Source organism: Necator americanus, chromosome X, assembly GCF_031761385.1.
Source record: "Necator americanus strain Aroian chromosome X, whole genome shotgun sequence".
NCBI lineage: Eukaryota > Metazoa > Nematoda > Chromadorea > Rhabditida > Ancylostomatidae > Necator > Necator americanus.
Window position 1 is genome coordinate 8,819,138 of NC_087376.1, and position 19,301 is coordinate 8,838,438.

Genomic DNA, 19,301 nt, shown 5'->3' on the forward strand with positions numbered 1-19,301 from the left:
AAATATTGACCAGAATCCTCCGAACTAGAATATTCAGGTTAAACGTAATATTTTCTTGTTCCAAAGGTTTTGGATATTTGATATATGAAAAATTTCAAATTAATTCATGGGATGGTTTTTCATGTTGAAGCCAAAAAATAGGCGAAAATATTAAAGCCGCTATCGGTGTTAGAGTTAGATGAGAGCAAGCAGTAAAACAGTCGTTAGCAGTGTGAATAACTATTTATGTAATAGTGGCTTGGAAAAGAAAACGAGTTTTTCCGTCGTTGGTCTCTTTTCAAAACAGAGAAGGAATAAAGAAAAAGGCGAATATGTTGTTGTAAATTCGGAGATTGGTTGTATTCCTACCTGTAAAAGTACGTAATACACTCTTTTACGAGAAATGTTTACCTATAACTACATCTACATCTACATCTGAAGATTATATCTCCGGATACTATGCATCATCGGCTTCCTCCAAATGAATTTTGTGAATGGGCTATGACGGTTCACCTCAAATCTGTTTTTTTTTTTCTTACATAAATTTCGAATAAGATGATGATGGATGGGCATTAAAGATCATTTTATGGTTCGGAACTATTTCTTTATTAAGTCAAGAAGGATGCATCTCTTGGGAGAATATGTCAAAAAAAAATTATAAAGAATGTCATGCCTGATCGTATGATGACGATGCTACCCAATCAGTCGCCCCGTTTACAATGTATCGGTAATAAATCATGAACGATGAGACGTCAAGGTTCTTGTGGTCGACGCTACACTTTTGCAGCAGATTACTAGGCGTGTAACTGCACTTTTCTGAAATAAAAACCAAAATAACAATGAATCGATTGCAATAAAAAGATAACTTATTAAGAAATATGAATTTTGAGAGGAATTTTAACTGTTCGATAATAGCTCCAAGGGTTGAAATTGTTCTTTTTTTTTCCTTGTTTTAACTTACTTTCCGTTTACATTCGAATGTGATAAGTCACGCGCATCTTTTGGTAAACTGACGAAATGTCTTTATTTGCCGAATCGCCGGCGTAGATAGTTTATATATGACTGGAAAAGGTTTTTGTCGTTTAAAACGTTTACAACAATACTCCTCCCAAAACATTCTCAAAATTCCTTATTTCCTTTGGGAATCCATAAGGAGGTCTTTTTTATATCGGATCGTGGTCTAGCCATCTTCATGAACGCACAATGTTGATTTTTATAGCGCAGGTTATATCCAAAGCTGAATGCACAGAACCTGTACGTGTTCAACCTGATCTCAGCGTGGAGCGCCATCGCTTAGGGTAGGTTGGAAAGGAGTGTGTGGGTTTAGCGGAGAAGAGCATGCGTTAGACGACTCGTGTGAGTTCAGTTGAACACATCTGGCAGCTAGTGTATACATCACGAAAGTACGTACATGTCATGAGAGTTGAAATCGAATGCATCACATAACACTCACTGCCCAGCGTTGAGATTTGCCTGAAACGCAAACACTTTAAATAAAATAGTCAATCAAACTTATCATTATTGACTTTAATAATTTATCTTGGCACACGTATAGTAACTTCAGGTCAAATTGGCTCTGTGTTTGGCCTCCAGCACAAGAATGGAGTTGACTGAGAGCTCCACTGTGCAGATCCCACTGTACGCAAAAGCGGGCAGTACTGTTGGGATGAGCCGAACTACAACTTTTTTGTGTATTTCAAAAAAGTATTAGAAAAGCATCTTTCTGGGTTCATATTGTTCTCGTAAAAACTCGATTGACCCGAATTTTTTTTCAGCAAATGAGAAATAACTGCTGATACGTGTTGAAGACGGAAGGCGAATCTTTTTTTTTTGTGGTTTTTTTCCAATGTCCTTTGTAATATCATAGTGCATCCATGTCAACCTGAATAAATCGGACTGAAGCAAAAACCAAAACACTCGCCATTAGGAGGATGTTGAACCGGTGATTAAAAGTTCTTCATTAATTTCAGTCCGGATAAGGTGAGAATAAAATCGAAGACATCAATAAAGGAATAGCAAATTTTCAGATTTTGCAATAGTACCTTACATCTTTCTAGAAACGTTGAACAACTTTAAAAAAAGACATGTATGCTCTCGAGAGGAACGCCTTTCGGCAGTGATGCTTCCCTAATCTTGTTTGTGTCGTTCCCCTTAAAGGAACATAGATCCATATAAAGTCCTTAAAGGCAACCTATTACGAAATTGATGATGTTGAGGTCTCTGTGGGACAATGTTGAGGTCGCGTTGTAGATGGCGAGTACTGACGTGACCACGTTCGATCTTCTTTAATCGACCTGAATAACGATGAGGGAACGCCGTTTGTACGTGCAAAGTGCTTTAGAGGGTGCCGCAGGTGTACACGCCTTGCGTACTCGAGCGAGCGCTCGAAAATCAATGAGGTCTCCTCAGCAACCTATAATATACCTAGTAAAATCAATGAATAGACAGCTGAGAGAACCGGAGCGTGCAGAAGGGCCGCGAGTTCAGAGGTACCTCGTAGGAACTAGAGGGGTTTCCACGCTTACTCGTTATCTATAATCCGAGATCTGCATTGTTCCACAGAGATCTCAACACCGTTAATTTCGTGATACGCTGCGTTCAAGTCAAGAAAGGATTAAAATCCGGTCAAAATGACTTGATTAATAATGCCACGTCGTGTAGGCAGTTGCGTTTGAAACGACGCTGTTCCCAAATGCGATGATTGCATGGCATATCAAGTCTGAGGCCAGTCTGCAACCCACAAAAAGAGGTGGCGAAGGCGCCAGTTTAAAGACGTCCATTGTAGTGCGGTTATAGAAGAATTCTTCTCTTCTATACACAGTGGTAAGAAACGTTTGATTTCTATTACTGTATTATCACACATCAAGTAAACTTCGAAGTCAAATGGTTGCGATTTCTCCGCTTTAAGTGACGTAAATTCTTTAATGGCAGGGCAACGCAACAGTAAGCCGCAGACTTTCCAACGGTAATTTTCATGATTTCCTTACACAAGCTCAAGACTCTCCCTTTCTTATGTAGGACCTCTATCGGACTCACTCGATTTATTACGTTCGGAAGTAAACATACGTTTCCCAACTCCCACTGATGTTGTTCCTTCACATACGACAGAAGATTCCTTCTGCCGATCAGAAACGCTTCCCTCTGTTCTTATCTGTTTTTTTTTTCTCAAACACACTCTACCTTTTTACGTACTAACTTTCCAATTTCCTTAAGTCGTCCTGCTCCGAAAGTTGCTTTTCTCACTTGCTCTCTTGAGGTTCGAGCGCTGCTTCCATTTCTTCTGATCAAAAACAAAAATAGCCATAATGCCCTCCACTTAATATTTCTCTTTTACCACCACATTTGGTCTTCTGTTTAATCGACAAAATCCCATATTTGCCGCAGAGATGCGGGTAAAGTGGTATGCTGGCTTTAAAGTTTGGTGTAACACGCTCCATCTCTCAGTAGAGATGGAGCGTGTTACACCAAACTTTAAAGCCAGCATACCACGAATCTGACAAGATAAGGGAATCCGCGGGAAAAGCTGGAGATGAGGTTGTAGGTCGACAGAGCCGGGGTGCTTCCGCTCATCTCTCCCAATTCGTCGCAAAAAACGGTGTGGAAGATGTCGCTTATGATTACCTCTCTGTGGTACCCTTGTGCATCGACCTCATCCACGTGCGAGCGGTCGAAGATCAGTGATGTCTTGCCACCTGCCTATTCTAGTGAGGCAAATGAATAGACTTCTGAGAGGATCGACTGTACATAGAAGCGCGTTCCAACATACCTCTTGGAACTAAAGCGGTTACCACGCGGTTTCTTACGACGAGTAGGGAGAGCCTCTCCGGATTCTGCAATCTACAACCCCATCACTAGCTTTTCCGACGAATTCCCTCACCACGTCAGATTCATGGTGTGCTGCCTTTAAACCCAAAAGTGGAGCCCGGTCAACAATGTGTGATCCAAGTGATGTCTTCCATTGTTTCCGATAATGTGCAGTAGACGTCTATCCGAATTGACCATTGTTTAGAAATCCCTCAGGCTTCAATCTAGTCACCAGTTGTGCTACAATGATTTGCTCTAAGACTCCTCTTTTGGAATCGCGTCGATTCGACAGCAGCCAGTTACAGTATGCATGTATATATATATATATACATGGCCTGATATAGCCTGATATATATATATATATATATATATATATATCAGGCTTTTTTTGCTTATTGATACATTTCAACCGGACAATTAAGTTTAAAGTAAATTCAACTCTAGTTTCAGTTGTGGCCGGGGTCTTGACTCAAGTTCGGAACCGTGTTCAGTATATCTGTCTTGGAGAGGAAATATACATTGGAAAAGAAACTATTGGCGACTTCTCCTTCCAATCGTACCATGCAGTGTTCTTTGGTTCTATTCCTCACGCAAAATTGGTGCAGCGGCAATTCTCTGCGAGACTCAGTCGTTTATTACAGTAACATTTGAAGTGATATAACGAGTGGAAACATACTCGAAAAAAACGGCGTGCAAGGCGAAAGATCTCGAAGATCTCACTTGATCAAGAGAGATTAGTGAGCCCTCACCAGCCTGTTCAAGTAAACCAATGAATTGACCGGTGAAGGGAAGGGAACGTGTACATATAGGCGTGTTCTAACGCAGCTTGTAGGGATTAAAGCGGTTCCCACGCTGTTTCTTACGACGGTCTACAATTTTGCAAATCTATTCTGCAATCTACAAACCCATTTTTAGCTTTTTTCGCGGATTCCCTCACCACACACATAAACCATATTCGTGTTGTGCTGCCTTTCATCTTGATATTGTAGTTTTACCCAAAACATAATAACTTTACCTAAGTCCTGTGCTAAACCTACTATGGTTCAGTACCTATCGTTTGAGCATGGGTTAAAGGCAACATACCACAAAATTGACTGTTGTTGTTGCGTTGGGACTGTTCCTACGAGGGACGTTTCAACTCGCCATCCTCCTACGCGCGCCGCATACACGAGGGAGCCAACCAAATCAGTGAGGATCCCTCAGCAGCCTATCCACGTAAAGCCAATGAATACGTTGCTGTGGAAGACATGTGAGTAACGAAATCGCCTTCTAATATAACTCGTAAGGACAAACGTCCAATGAGGCCGTCATCTACGCCGTTTCTAATTAGGGGAGTTGAGCGTCGTACACGTCTATACTCGCAACCTACAGCCCGAACCCCAACTGGCTATGAAAGGCGTCAACATACCCAATTTCGTGGTACACTTCCTTTAAGGAATAAACTTTGGGATCAGATAAAATGATTCTAAGATGCTCGGTACACAAAACTAACGGTACTCTATGTTTCATTGCAATAAGCAGATAATACATGATAAGTGAAAGAAAAGATCATGAGCAGTTTTGTGATAATGCACAGTTGAGATGATATGTGAATCCAGAACGATGAAATGGAAAGACATCTCGAATCAAGAGACGCAGTCGCATGCAAAGGAGGAATAAAATTTTTTGGAAAAAAAAACCAGCACAATTTACAATAAAGCTACAAATTTCACAAAAAAGTGAATCTAGAAAAAGAAATCAAACGAAAATTGCACGTGAAGAGGAACATAAATTGTTAACCGGGACTAAAGACAATATCGTGATTTCAATATAAGTGTAATCAATTGGGAATCTGCAACAAAACAGTTTTTTTTTTAAAGGCTATTCTTGCATTTTAAGAATCAGTGAGTCATTAGGCACCAACAAAATAAATGACACAGTCTATTAAATGAGTTTGAACGATAAATACAAACAAGGCTGGGGTTGTTAAACACTATAGAAAGAAAGGCATTACTTCCTCGACAACTATAACTCTGAGCAGATGTACTTGTTCAAAATTTCAATCATAAAAAAACATTTGAAAGACAGTGATGTTGGAAAAACAATGAGCAAAATGGAGAGCTATGAGTAGTGGCTCTAGATTTGAAAAGTCAAAAAGGCCTAATAAGAAGCAGCCTAATGCAATTCGGATGATTTTGGTATCCGAAAGAAGCCAACTGGAAAGATCGAAAGGAATACCGGTATGAAGAAAAGCCCGTGAATAGCGCCGATGACCATCGTTAGCCATATTGTTTTAAAGAACACTAGTATTATGTATGCATCTACTGTATACAATATTGTAATGCCAGCAATTGTTGAAGAAGCACCCTGAAATACCGTGATGCGTTACAAGTAGTACTGATTTTGTTCCTAAGAATATTATTGGGATAAAAATGATCTAACAGTCAGAGATATCTGGGGCATGTTAATTGGGGGGGGGGGGGGGGGGCGAAATTCTCTTTCTCGAAGTAAATAATCAAATCAATCGAGATCCTAAGGCTTAAGCACTAGTCTTAGAGGATCTATAACATGTGAACTAAAATTCCTAAGTGAAAAAGTAAGTTAGAGCGTCGGTAAGTGCCCCCTACTCAAAAAAAAAAACATTTTTTTCGATATCTGTAAACTTAGACTCAAAGACAGAGAAAAATAATCATAAACGGAACCATTTCCTGGATAAATTCTCATAAGGATGTCTATTATTAAAAAAAAAACAAAGCTACGGAATGCATGTACTATGTATTGTAGTAGTATACTGGCTTCTTTCTTCTAGTAGATAAGCTTCAAGACGACAAGGTTTGCAAATTTCACCGTGAGAGCACGAAACATCGCTCACAAATCCATGAACCAAAGGCAAAAGGAGATGATGACACTTTGGTTTATCTAACAGGGTAACTCTTTACGAATTGAAGTATTTCATTGGTATTATGAATGTGAAAAGTTGCGTGGTTGACTAGGCACCTTTTATGCTTCTAATTCTTGGATTTGTGGAAATTTCACAGTTTCGGTTTAATACATGCAAATACGTCCCTAAATTCATAGAGAACAACCTATTATAGAAAATACCCATCGCTTCTAAGAAAATAAAGAATAAGAAGATCTCATACCTGGAATATCGGCCATCCTAGCGCTTCGAGTGCACCGATAACTCGCTGATTAGTGTCTCCATGGGATGTGACAAATGCATAGACTATGTGTCCAGAAAGATCAACAGCAAATCCAATGCTCATAATGATGGAAATCATGGATACAGCATCCAGATTTACGCCCCATAACGTCATATATCCGAAGACGCCAATATTTATTGAGACAATCGAAAGGAAGATGATGAATCCTGCATGTAAATAGTGTCCATGAACAAGATTCGCTAATTTCCATGGAAACTAGCAGAAATTGTCAGCATAACTAGGGATTAAAAATGAGCTTTAAAAAAAAGCCCAAAAAAAAATCCCTCCTCACTTACTTACAGCTGCTTCAATGACTTTTCCAAGATATATCTTCTCATTTACATAATTCATAAAATATATAGTGAATCAGTAATGAACACCTACCTGAAGGCAAACTCGGAACCATCAGAAGAGAGACGACAGTCATACAAAGCAAAGATATAACAACATTAAATACCATTGCTGGTAGGATAATCAAGTATTGATCGGCAAATGGGAATGCCTGTTAACAGAAGAGAATTCCAGCTTGAAGTATGCAATTGTTTTAAGCGCTCCTCAGAACTTTTACGTTTCCTGGAGGATTATACTAATATAATATTATACTAATAGTTAAGTCCTCACCTCATAGTAGACGATTACTTTAAAAGGTTGAGCGTCAGCGATATCTCTCATCAATTTTGCGGCTAATTTGTGGTGATTAGGTTCGACAATCTTCTTCATTGCGATCTTAAATAATGCCTGACAATAAATGGGAAACTGGCAATGGAAAACTGATAAAGGTTAACATACACAGAATCTAAAAGCTTCAATTGCGTTGGTTGTGTCATTAAAGTTGATGTCGCTCGCCCATTGTGCAGCGCCGCCGGTGTACTTAAGCCAGGACCTAAAATTGTAAAATTGGGAAAATAATCCAGATTTTGCGTCGTACATCCCATAAACTCACTTCACAGCGAAAATCATTGTATAATCAGTGTCGAGCATGTTCAACATGGAGAGCATGATGCGAAATCAATGGGAAGAGTTCATAGAGAGCAAGAATCGTGTGTCTAACAGGGAAAGAGTGTGCTTTTAGGGATGGGGCAACTTTTAGGCAACTCGTTCAAAAATGTGCGGTGGTGACTACACTATTTTCTTCAACGTTGCTCGAACTAGATAGATAATTACAAGTAGTTTTTCCCCTATTTCCTAGTGGGGAGTTTTTGGTTTTCATCAAAACGTAGAAATCACCTCAACTTTGAATGTGAGTACGGTGAATTGAAATGATGCAATATATAACAGGGCCAAACAGACATGAAGCACGGTGCGGTTGCGTAGGCGGCTGCGCTCAAAGCGGCGCGGTGGAGCGCAGCGGTTAGGATCCGTGGATACCTTTACTAGCACCATTCAGGTCGCGATGATCCCACGTCGATTCCAACAGCCATCTCCACAGCACCTCTTTGAGTGCAGCCGCTTACGCAACTCTACCGTGCTCCACATAGTGAATTCCAATAAATACAAACGCAAAAGAAACGAACCTCAACTTCTGATGCCATAATTTAGGTGTATCCTCTAACTCAACGTTGAGCTGATCGAGGTAGTTGAGGTATTCGACCAGGAAGAAGACTGTTCCCTCTCTTCCCATGGTATATTCTGTGTTCTCGAATGCGGCTACGGTAGAAAGAAGCTGATTTCTGAACATAATTAGTGCAGCTCGTGGTACCACCAATCAAATAAATGGATAATATTTGAATTTGACGAATTTACCTTGCTTTTGAACTGACGAGGTCGGGTGGGTTAAGAACAGCAACGTGGAGTTGAGGTCCTGATTTCCAAAACGATTTTATATCTTCGAAGTACTGAGAAATGTAGTGGTCTTTCGTCACAAGGTTCCCAGGATTTAATCCTTCTCGAAAGTTGATGCAACCTATAACACCTTCTTTAGCTTTAAAGGTTGAGGCAGGTTCAGGTTGAGGTTCAGATATATGCATGCTATTAATGAAACCACTCACCATAGTAGGCGCCTACAATGTATATCAAGAACAAAACGGCGGCCATGCTACGAACAAAATTAGTCAAAATGAACGGTCCGTACGTCTCTCCCAACCACTTCACAATTCCGTTAGGTTCCTTCAAAGTAATGTTTCGACCAAACTATAACAACTACAATTTACTGTAAAATCGAAACAGCCTGATCTGTGGTGCAATTGCGCGGGCGATTTGCAACTTAATCGGCACAATTTGCAATCGACTGCAGGTGAACTGATAGCGTGGCTGGTGTCCAGTTAGAAAGGGAACTGATGTATAGTTGGGTCAAAATGACATAAAGCACGGATAGTTGCGTAAGCGGCTGCGCTCGAAGAAGCGCAGTGGAGCGTAGTGGTTGGGATCGTGTAAGGATCCACGCTACCGCCGCCCATCTTTGCAGTTCGCCATGGTCCCACCTCGATTCCAACCGCTGTCTCCACCGCACCGCCTCGCGCAACCGCTTACGCAACTATCCGTGCTTCATGTCGCATTAACCCGACTATAAGATAGCACTCCCAGTTTCGGCGCAACAACTTACACACTTGCACCACAAATCAGGTTACGCTCTAATCTGACTTTTTATTGTCCTGGAGAATAAGCCTACCTTATTGTCACCATTTTGTACAACATGTTGGTAGGCAGGTGGTGGTGTCGCTGAAACAAAATAGCAGCTTGTTTGGTACAACAGAGGAATTATCAGTGTTCCAATTGATTGTATAAAGGCACTGAGACTTATATTTCCAGAATCGATCTATTCGGTATTAATGGATGACTAATTTTGGAGAGAAGCATGCATTTTACTACATTTCTCTGGTTCCGGTCATTTTCCCCCTGCCAAACTTTCTTGACACCCGTTTCTTCGAATAAGAAGTTAAAGCAATCAAAATACTGTCGTCCAATCGATTAGGAGATTAAATTCCAACCAAGCAAATAACCGGAAGAGCATGGAACTCCAGAAGTGCTCCTGATCATCATTTCAAGAGACTGCAGCCCCTACGACAAATGATTCAGGAACAGAACAAACCATGAGCTTTGTCACTTCCTGTGGAGATAGATCGTCCCGAGTAAAATGAAGCATCCGGAGAACTTTCGGGGCAGTTTTTTGGTACGTTTGTGCTAAACGTCTAATGATAGACCATAGTTATATCGGGTTCAATATTTTCAAGAAAAAAACCTTTTTGTTCGTTGAAATTTGCGGAAATTGGCTGGAAAAACCGTTTCTTCCTTGTGAGATCTGTTCAGTTCCGCTATACTAATGGAACCAACAGTTTTGTAGAAAAACAAACAGTGTCGTTTTTCCCGTTCTAAATCCCCAGAAATTGCCATGAAGCCGCAGAAGAATGTTATCTGAAAGTGAATATTTAGCTATTCTCTTTCAAGGAGTTCATTATGAGAGGGAGTGGAATTTCCTTGCAATTTCCAGCACTGTTGCGTTTTCACTGTGAAGATAATTGCCACAAATTAGAAAAGATTGGATTATTCCGGTTCTGTTCAACTCAAAGATTTTGGTTAATTTCCTTACTTTTTTCCTCGATTAGTTGAGCTTAATTTTAAATAGATTCGCTTAGGTAGTAAATGAGAAGAATTGTAGTTTTTATTTGTAGTTCGCAAGAACACTGAAAAACGTAAGGATGATGAACCGAAAGGTGGAGTTGTAATTCGTGTCACTCTATGTCCCACGAAAATTTGCAGAATAAGAACGAAGATGTTATCGTTGTCATTTTAGACTTGAACAGTTGCCAGCTTAAGTAGTTTAAATGTTCTCCTATCCTGGAATCTCAGGATGTCTATGTTTTCTATTAGTGTGCCTAAGAAACCCTTCAACGAATAATAGGAATGGATGCTTGTCGATAACGAATAAGTTCTTGCCATTTGCACCTTATACCGCTCTGGGACCTATAACTACCTGATATTGCCTGTGTAGATCAAATCATCTACATCGTCGCTAGTGATCCATACACAACGATACTCAATCGCTGGTACACTGAACAGAGACAACAGTCTGATACCAGCGACCGCACATACGATGGAAAACTACGTAAGACTAACTGCATTGTAAATGGCTTACAATTTTACTACTTTGGAAGATTATCGAAACGCTGACCGAAGGTAGTGTGGTAGTTGACGGAATAAAATTGGCGTTGTTCCATTCGACCTCTATTTACGCCTCTAAAGACGGCGAAAAAGCCGAAAATCAGGCTAATAATGGTTTCATCTAAAGAACTTCGTAGGCACACTAATAGAATAGATGTCAGCTGTCAGCCTTGTCCTCTATTTTTGGAATATTTCATAATATAAAGTCACAACGTCAATATCTGAGTACTTTTTCCAAACCTAAAGCTTTTTTTAGTTGTCGTCAATGCTCTAAGAATGGTGCTAACAACATACCGTAATTTACAATCATAGTTTTACAAAAGAGGGAACAATGAACTTACCTGAAATAAGTAGCAATAAGCGACCGAAACGCATGCATAGAGGCAGAATAGTTGAATACCAGGTAAGTCTGTGATGCAGCCTGAAACGTTCATAATAATTTCTTCAAAAGAATGAACTTGAACTATTTTTGAATGAAGCTTGAGATCCCGAAAACGTTGACGTAACGATGAACTTAAAATTTCGTTTCAGAAGTTGCAGCCAAATTAAACGGGTATGAAAAGATACACAGAAAAACTCTCACCTATTGCAAACGACATAATGTCGGTAACATTTGTAATGGTTACAGCTACACCAGCATGAGATAATGTTTGAGACATTCGAACAGGTACCGACTGACGTTCATCCGATTGCTCCCAACAGGCGCTCATAATGAACATATCGTCGATCCCAATCGCTGGACAAAAAAAAAATTAACAAAAATTGATAAAAAGACGAGGCATACATTTTGAGAGACGAGATTGAGATGCTAAGAAGTAGAAACTTTAATTTTTCTAGAACACTATGGAAGGTTTCATCAACATGTGTAATTAAACTGTTCAGATGTTTCATTTCGGCAAAATTTTTTTGTGCAACACAGAATTTGTCGCATTAACACTCGAAATTGGCCTGTATTCATGTGTAGCAAACCGTACTCCAGGAACTTGCATAAAATCGACGCGAAATTTGTCCACAGTTCACAAATTTCTATGTTTGATACACAATCCCTCTACCCTCTGTCTTGCCCCAAGGAAATGGCACCGCGGCCATCCAACTACACATATTCGACGCTAACTGCATGTCATGTGGCCTTACTAGCGTAGATCTCGCCTATTATTGTCGCTTTCAAATTCCATAAATTAAAAAAAACCGTTAACTGCTCACATCCTTTCCCGTGTCATCAGTAATTAGGTATGTACCTGTTATTCGGAATTTTTCTAATTTTTCACTTCATTATTTCTGTTATTTTTTTTAACTTCTGTTATTTTTCTTCGAAACATATTTCCGACATTGTTAAAATTGGAAGTTCTAGTAATGGAGCCGGAACTCGCTCCATTATCACATAATTCCAAATAAATGTGTTTAATTGCTCTCAACTATTACTACACGAACGGATTTTGTCCAGTGTGCGACAACGACAACTTGTGGTAACAAACTGTTCGGAAGAATTTCATATCTGTTGCATTGGTTTTGTATATTCTTTTATTTAGAGAGAGATCTATGAATTTCGAAAAAAAAAATACGGCGTTAGATAGGAAAAGGCTGAAACATAAGTTTACACTAAAACACCATATTTTTTTTCTTCTCATTACATGTTAGAAACAAAACATGGTTATCAATTTATGAAAACCTAGCTGAAAAAAATGCTTCCAGTCTTTTTCAGTTCTTATCAAATAGTACAATGATTCATACGAAGATTTAGAACTTGTCATTCTGTATTCCCGTGATTGGTCACCTATTACCTGGGATTTCAAAGAAGCATGTAAACCAGGGAAGCTCATGAGCTCACAAAAGAGGCTCTACTTCTGGCCTGTTCTCAGTAAGAAGACGTACCGCTACTATACTCCATTTGAGCCCACTGTAGTGGATTACGCCGTGAGATACAATGATCAGTTACGATTTATTTGGTTCAAGACTTTGTTGGAAACAAAGCAAGCCAACTAGTACTTTTATTCACTGTGTGTAGGTCAAACGTCTTTCTTTTCTAGTTTTAATAGTGATAAGCGAAAGAGAAAAATGTATTTCTTTTTTTTTCAATCTGAAGTAACTGTTTACCTATAATAAGAAAAGGGATGATGGTATTAATAACGTTGTAGCTCACTCCCATAAACATCAAGCTTCCAAATCCACACAGGATGGACATAAGAGTAGTGGAGAGTCCTGTAGAAAAAAAAGAACTGTATACATGTTTCTTAAAATGTGCAGAAAAGGGAAAATAAATCCCCTAATGAGATATCGCTCTGAGAAAATGGAATGTGAAAAGGCCACTCCGTAGTAGTTGAGATACTAACGCCGAAGGAGTAATTAAGAAATACTTCTTGAATTCGTGATGAGTGTAGCGAAGCATGTGGGAGATCCGGCTTTGGTTGCACAGTCGGTAAGTCAGAATCCCTCCCTCCCTCGTCCCTTTCATCCAACCCTGCCAGTTTACCTTCCGGGACGATAAATTGGTACCCTTTTTGTCTGGGAGGATAAAAGCACTAACTTTGTACACTTGGCCGAGTCATTTTATAGGTTGCATATCCGATCATCATAACCTTAAACGATACTGAATTGAAGTCAAAACCGCACAATCAGTTTGATGAACAGGCAAGATTATGCAACAGCCATAGGTAAGGATCCCACAGTACTGTATAATTTTTTAAATATCAAGAAATTAGCAATACCGTAACAGCTTAGCCCTTTATGAAGAAAATTTGCTAAGTTTATATGAAGATTATATGGTCACGCAGATGGAGTATCACAAAACTGACGATGTTAGAGTCTCTGTGGACAACTATACAGTTCGGGGTGTAAATTACAAGCATGCGCATTGTTCAGCTCTGTTCCCTCTAATCGTTCTGAAAAACGCCGTGTGAACCGCCTTAGTTCCTAAGAGACACGCTAGAACGCGCTGCTCCAGGAGCGAGAGGTCGGCAATCACGAGGTATTCTCAGCAGATTATTCAAGTAGAACCAGTGAATAGGCTTCTTATGGAAGCGTGCACGAGAGTGGCACGTTTTAGCGAAGACCTCAACGGAATTAACGTGGTTACCACACCGTCCTTCAGGACGGACGATTTGGGGGGAATCGAGCAGGCCTACGCTCATACTCGTAATCTACACCCAGAACTATATATTTTGTCACAGAGATCCGAACATCGTCAGTTTCGTGATATACAGCCTTCAAGTAACTTACAGTCGCAGCCGAACTCGTCCAAGGTCCAACTGAAGCGGAGCGTTCGCGATGAAGTCAAAAACACTCTCAGGTGCCCTATCCCGATGATCAGTTTGCGTGCGGTGTATTTTGGCTGCGCTAGTTCCTCGGAGCGTCCATACTCAGTTTTGCTTGCGTGACATGAATCCGGTTGAGCGCGTACAACGACGTTGGGCTTAGCGACTGCGTCGCGCATTTAATATATAGTAGGGCTTGGCGGAAGAAGAGCGAAAGAATGTTTCAGCAGGGAAAGGTGATTGTTAAAAAGTATACAATTGAAGCAAGCCAAGAGGAAACTTTCCCTTCATTTCCAGAAATTTAGAAAAGGAAATCACATCCGCAGACGAACAATCGGATAAAACCAAATCTGTTTAGAAGTAAAAGCCTTTGAATCACTTAAATAATTCCACTCGGACAAAAGTATATAATATGAACATACCTGCACAAGCCAACCATGGTTTGCTGCGTACCCAGTCTATTCCATGATGAGGTTTTGGTTTGAAACAAAACGCGCTAACAAGAGCGTATATGGCCAATGTGGTAAAGCTGACGACAAAGTTGGGCGCAAAACGTTCTGCATTTTCACCAAGGCCATCCTGAAATTTGACTACGGTCACATACACTCCCCTGAGTTATTTCTATTAGTTATTTCATCTAAAGAGGGGGTGCCCATAAAATTTTCTCCCACATGTAATGCAGTATACAGTCGTAGCCGAATACATTCAGTTAGGTAAGCGCGATTGAAGCAGAGTAGAGAAGTGGGTGTGTATGCTTGCGCTGCGGCTGCGTCGTGTGCTCGTCCAAGAAGCGGGGAATTTTTCGAAAGAAAAAATTATTAAGTATGACATTGATTGCTAACCTGTAGCGACTGATAATGAGCAAACGAAATAGTAATTATGTTAGATTTGTAGTAGTGCAGGAAAAATCTTTCCACAGCGTAGGAGAACTCCGAGGAATATCGCCGTACAATCGATTGTTCCTGTTTCAGAAAGTAGAATAATTGTGTGATCTTAGCGCTTTTCACAGTATTATTCTCCCTGAAGAGTTCAACATCGCCGAGAACAGTGCCTAAGTAGACAGGTGTATCCTAAAGATTAATAGGTCATTTTTAGATTTTCATAGAGGAAAGTACATCATACTTTGTTCCCTCCTCTAGGATATGAGAGGTCAAGGAAATGTCCAATTTTGTTTCTTTGCAGCAACATATCAATATGTTCATTCCCTCCACAAACCCAATCGTAACTCAGGCACAGATCCTAAAAAACAAAAGTTTTATGTCCATCTTTGGATGGAAATTTCCTGTCGTACCTGATAGGTTAGATTGAAACGTCCATCATCAGTGGGGACGCTAATGTTATTGGAAATCCACTGATTCAGAACTTGTATCTCTTTCAACACTTCATCTCTAAGTACGGAACCTCCATCGCGAGCACGGATCAGCAGGTTCACGAAACGTTTTGTTTCGAATGATTTTCCGGGCAAAAATTTGTTTTCATTCAATGGCCAGTTCTCGGAAAACGCTTTTAGTTCTTTCCGCCACCTGGAACCATTTTTTTTTTGGACGGCTCAATGAGAATACGTCAAGCAATAGTTGAAGTGTTGTTCCTGCTGGTTCTACGGAAGAAAGAAGAAATGGATCATCATTAGGACTCAGAGAACCGGTTCGAAGTTTAAAAAAGTGCTGGAAAGCGGACAAACCGTGCATCGGATGGCGTAAAGACGTATGCTGGGTCGTCGACTCGTAGCGTGTCCAATCGTAGGAAGCCGAATGAGAGTCCGACTGTGAGTAGAAGTGGTAAAATGAACAATGGCCACTTGAATCTGTACGAAATTGGTCCCCAGGCTTCGAAAAAGCGTCGAATTAGCGGCTCTAATGAGAGCACGCTCATTGATGGTATTCTGTAATGATCGATTCTCAAAAAATTCTCTAATCACTTCAACATTTCACAGTGGAGGATAACCGAGAAAGACAACGAAGAAGCAATTACTGAGGCAGCATCACCAAGTGCAGCAATGGTTGGAAGGACCTTCATAAAAATAGGATTCAGAATTACCTTCATGAATATCTGTCAGTCCAAATATCGAGGAATATTTCGTTACTAATAATGTGGAAAGATGTCTACATGTGTTGGAAATGAAAAACGATCGTCAAAAAATAATAACTAACAGATCTTTGCAGCATGAACGCCCAGATGGAAGTATTATATGGCTGTTGGATTCGCGAACTAAAGTTGTAGGGAAAGCCTCAATTAGGAGCTCTTAAAAGAACTGATGCACTTATACTTTTTTAGTAATGAAGTAAGTGAAGTGACGAACAAACAGTCGCGGAAGTAGTGACGAACAACTTTTTTTTTGAAGTATTCGAACGCGTTCGACACGGTTTAAATGAACGCACTTCACAAATTGCGATATTCTGGCTAAACAAATAGTCTTAGTAACCGAAACACTATTGTTCTTTGAATATTAGAACATTTCCTAAATGTAAACAACAATTTACAACTACACTAAAGCTACAGCTCTTAGCTGTTTTTTGTCCTCTGACATAATTTTTTCTTTTCTTTCAACATTGATTACCAGGCGTGATAGAGACCACGCAGTTAGAAAAACAGTAGTAGCGCCTATGTAAAGCTAATACTTTCAAAATTAGTCTGCCAAATTTTGAGATATCGTAAAATTATTTCCCAAGCATTGAACCCAAGAAATCAACAAATTTAGTGTGAAATGAAACCATTCTAGGTGGAGTTTTTCATTTTAAAAAATGTATCAATAGTGAAACTAAAGCTAAGCATGTCGAATACTATTGCTAATGCTTTTTCTATGAGATTAGCGCAATCAAAAGAAAAATTAAGAAAAAAAAAAGTTAGAGAGCTTTGAGATGCAGTTTAATGTCGTTACTATACGTTGTGGAAATATAGTCCTGTAAAATAGCCCAGAAATGAAAAGAGGCAACTACAGTCACATTGTCATATACGGATCATATATGGACAATCAAATCAAAGGCAAAATGTTCCTTCAAGAAAAATTTCCCAAATTAAGGTGCTCCAGAAATCAGAGAAGTTTGAAGTAAAATGAGAGGTGAAGACAGGGCTGAGTGAAGTCGAAGCCCAAGATGAGGGCTTGATTCAATTAATTCGCTTTTTGGTAAACGACATGAGACTCTGAATTGTACATAAACTACTTATGAGATCCCACTCTTTTACTTCTTTTATCTACGATAGCGATTGAGAGATTGTAGATTTACGCATATGTATGCGAGGATGCTCCGTTTTTTTCCGTCCAAGTGTTTGGTTCCGGCACAACAATCCGAGCGTCTTGCAATAGGAAGCAATTTCATGTGTATTCTCTCACTTTCTGGACAATCCAACGTCTCGGAACTAGTTTTTAAAAAGCACCCATCGTTCTGGTCATAACATAACATAGAAAATTGTATATCTCAGGCATATCGCTGCAAAACAGGCTTCAATCACTTCGTAGTAAAAACAAAGTAGACAGAGTTCAAAGTTTGAATCTAGACTGAGAATATAAGGATCTGAGGATTCACGTTTCTTGAGTAATTAGCTTGCGATTTTAAAAGTGCATTTTTTTTTAGTATTCAACGTTCTTCGCTATTTTAATGCGGTCTTATCATAGAAGTCTCCAAATCACAGGAATTTTTAAATTCTAAGAAACGGACCTCACCTATGTTCTGCTGGCATATATAGGTATGGATGGATAATCAATGCGGTGACCTTGAGGGAAGTGCGATAATCCCGATTTTAAACAAAATACAATCATTCGTTCTAGGATTATTCCATCACTTAGTGTTCGAAGACTAGTTTAAAGATGGCGAGAACTAAAGGAACACAAAAGTGGTTTAAACAATACTGATAGGACTAGTGAGAGGACTTTACCGAGAAACACGTTCAGAGAATCATTGACAGATTATGTCTAGAAGGAACTCTACCTGCATTCAATGCAATACTACATGAAGCATTCTGAGATATCTCCCAGGAAGAAAAAATGCAAGGACGCGAGGAACATAAGGTGGTGAAACGAAAATAAAAGGTAAATAAATAAATCAGTGACATTTACACATAGTCGTTTCTAAAGATTATAGAATTAACCCTAACAAAAACATAAAGGTCCAAAAGTTTTTTCATAATCAGAAAATCAAAGATCGATGTAGATAGCAAAAGAAGACGAAGATCTTTTAACCTAGATTTAGATGGTGAGAGGGAGCTGAGGGTGAAAACGAATCATAATCAAGTCAAGGACTATTTAGACGATCACGGCGAAATACATTCCACGAGAATGTTCCTCGGCTGATACGACTCCCAAAGCAGTCGTATTACCATTATACATTCGTTTTACGTCCATTTCAATGTTAATGTTTAGTACAGTGCTACTGATACTCTCTTTCAGTAACAATCTTAGCTCTTAACGAAGAAGACTGAAAATGTTGCATTCGGAACAAGTGAATGAAAGCAAAAGGTAAGTAGAATCACAAGATATGCTAACTTCGTCAGTTTTTTAAACAAAGAGTGTTGAATTCGGAATAGAAAGCACAGCATTTATACATTCTAATACTCCAAAAGAGAAAATATACCTCCACAAATCGAAAAAAAGAAGAAAATAAGGCCGACTGTTTTTTTTTGCTCAAAATTTTGGACGAAGAATGAAATAGCTTCCAAACAATTTGTCATAAATTGCAATCTCATCCCTGCCCTCTTTATGGAGGAATGGGAGTAAATATGAATACTCTAAATATTCACAAAACAAACACTTTAAAAGCGGAAGTCCGTACATTCATTAGTAGAGTTTTTGACGTGAACAGAAACCTATATTTTTTTAGCGATTTGCGCGATATAAGCCAGTGTCGACCTGGAAAATTAAAGTCCGATGCCCACCAAGCACTGGACTCGACTTGACGAATCGCGATAGCCAAGGATTTGCGGGGGGAACGGACAGCGTGTTGCGCTGTTGGAAGTGCGCACAACGACCTCTCCGTTTTACATGGACAATTCA

At 39.6% G+C, this 19,301-nt stretch overlaps 1 protein-coding gene across 3 annotated transcripts; it reads right to left on the bottom strand.

Annotated features, from left to right (window-relative positions):
- Positions 1 to 5,937: 5,937 nt before the first annotated feature.
- On the bottom strand, positions 5,938 to 16,186 carry RB195_021906 (uncharacterized protein; the record flags this gene model as incomplete). Of its 3 annotated transcripts, XM_064208839.1 has the most annotated exons (19): positions 5,938 to 6,129; positions 6,906 to 7,132; positions 7,350 to 7,467; positions 7,587 to 7,691; positions 7,755 to 7,848; positions 8,480 to 8,635; positions 8,709 to 8,868; positions 8,954 to 9,071; positions 9,574 to 9,623; positions 9,994 to 10,085; positions 10,144 to 10,316; positions 11,405 to 11,484; positions 11,647 to 11,799; positions 13,158 to 13,262; positions 14,737 to 14,893; positions 15,157 to 15,384; positions 15,437 to 15,553; positions 15,606 to 15,837; positions 15,996 to 16,186. In XM_064208839.1, 19 exons carry the CDS (start codon positions 16,184 to 16,186, stop codon positions 5,938 to 5,940), a joined length of 2,748 nt encoding a protein of 915 aa, XP_064064718.1. The 3 variants fall into 3 exon arrangements, with proteins under 3 accessions (XP_064064718.1, XP_064064719.1, XP_064064720.1); XM_064208838.1 differs by lacking the exons at positions 5,938 to 6,129; positions 6,906 to 7,132; positions 7,350 to 7,467; positions 7,587 to 7,691; positions 7,755 to 7,848 and having other exon boundaries at positions 8,416 to 8,635; XM_064208837.1 differs by lacking the exons at positions 8,480 to 8,635; positions 8,709 to 8,868; positions 8,954 to 9,071; ... (9 more) ...; positions 15,606 to 15,837; positions 15,996 to 16,186 and adding an exon at positions 7,909 to 7,964.
- Between the last annotated feature and the right edge of the window lie 3,115 nt (positions 16,187 to 19,301).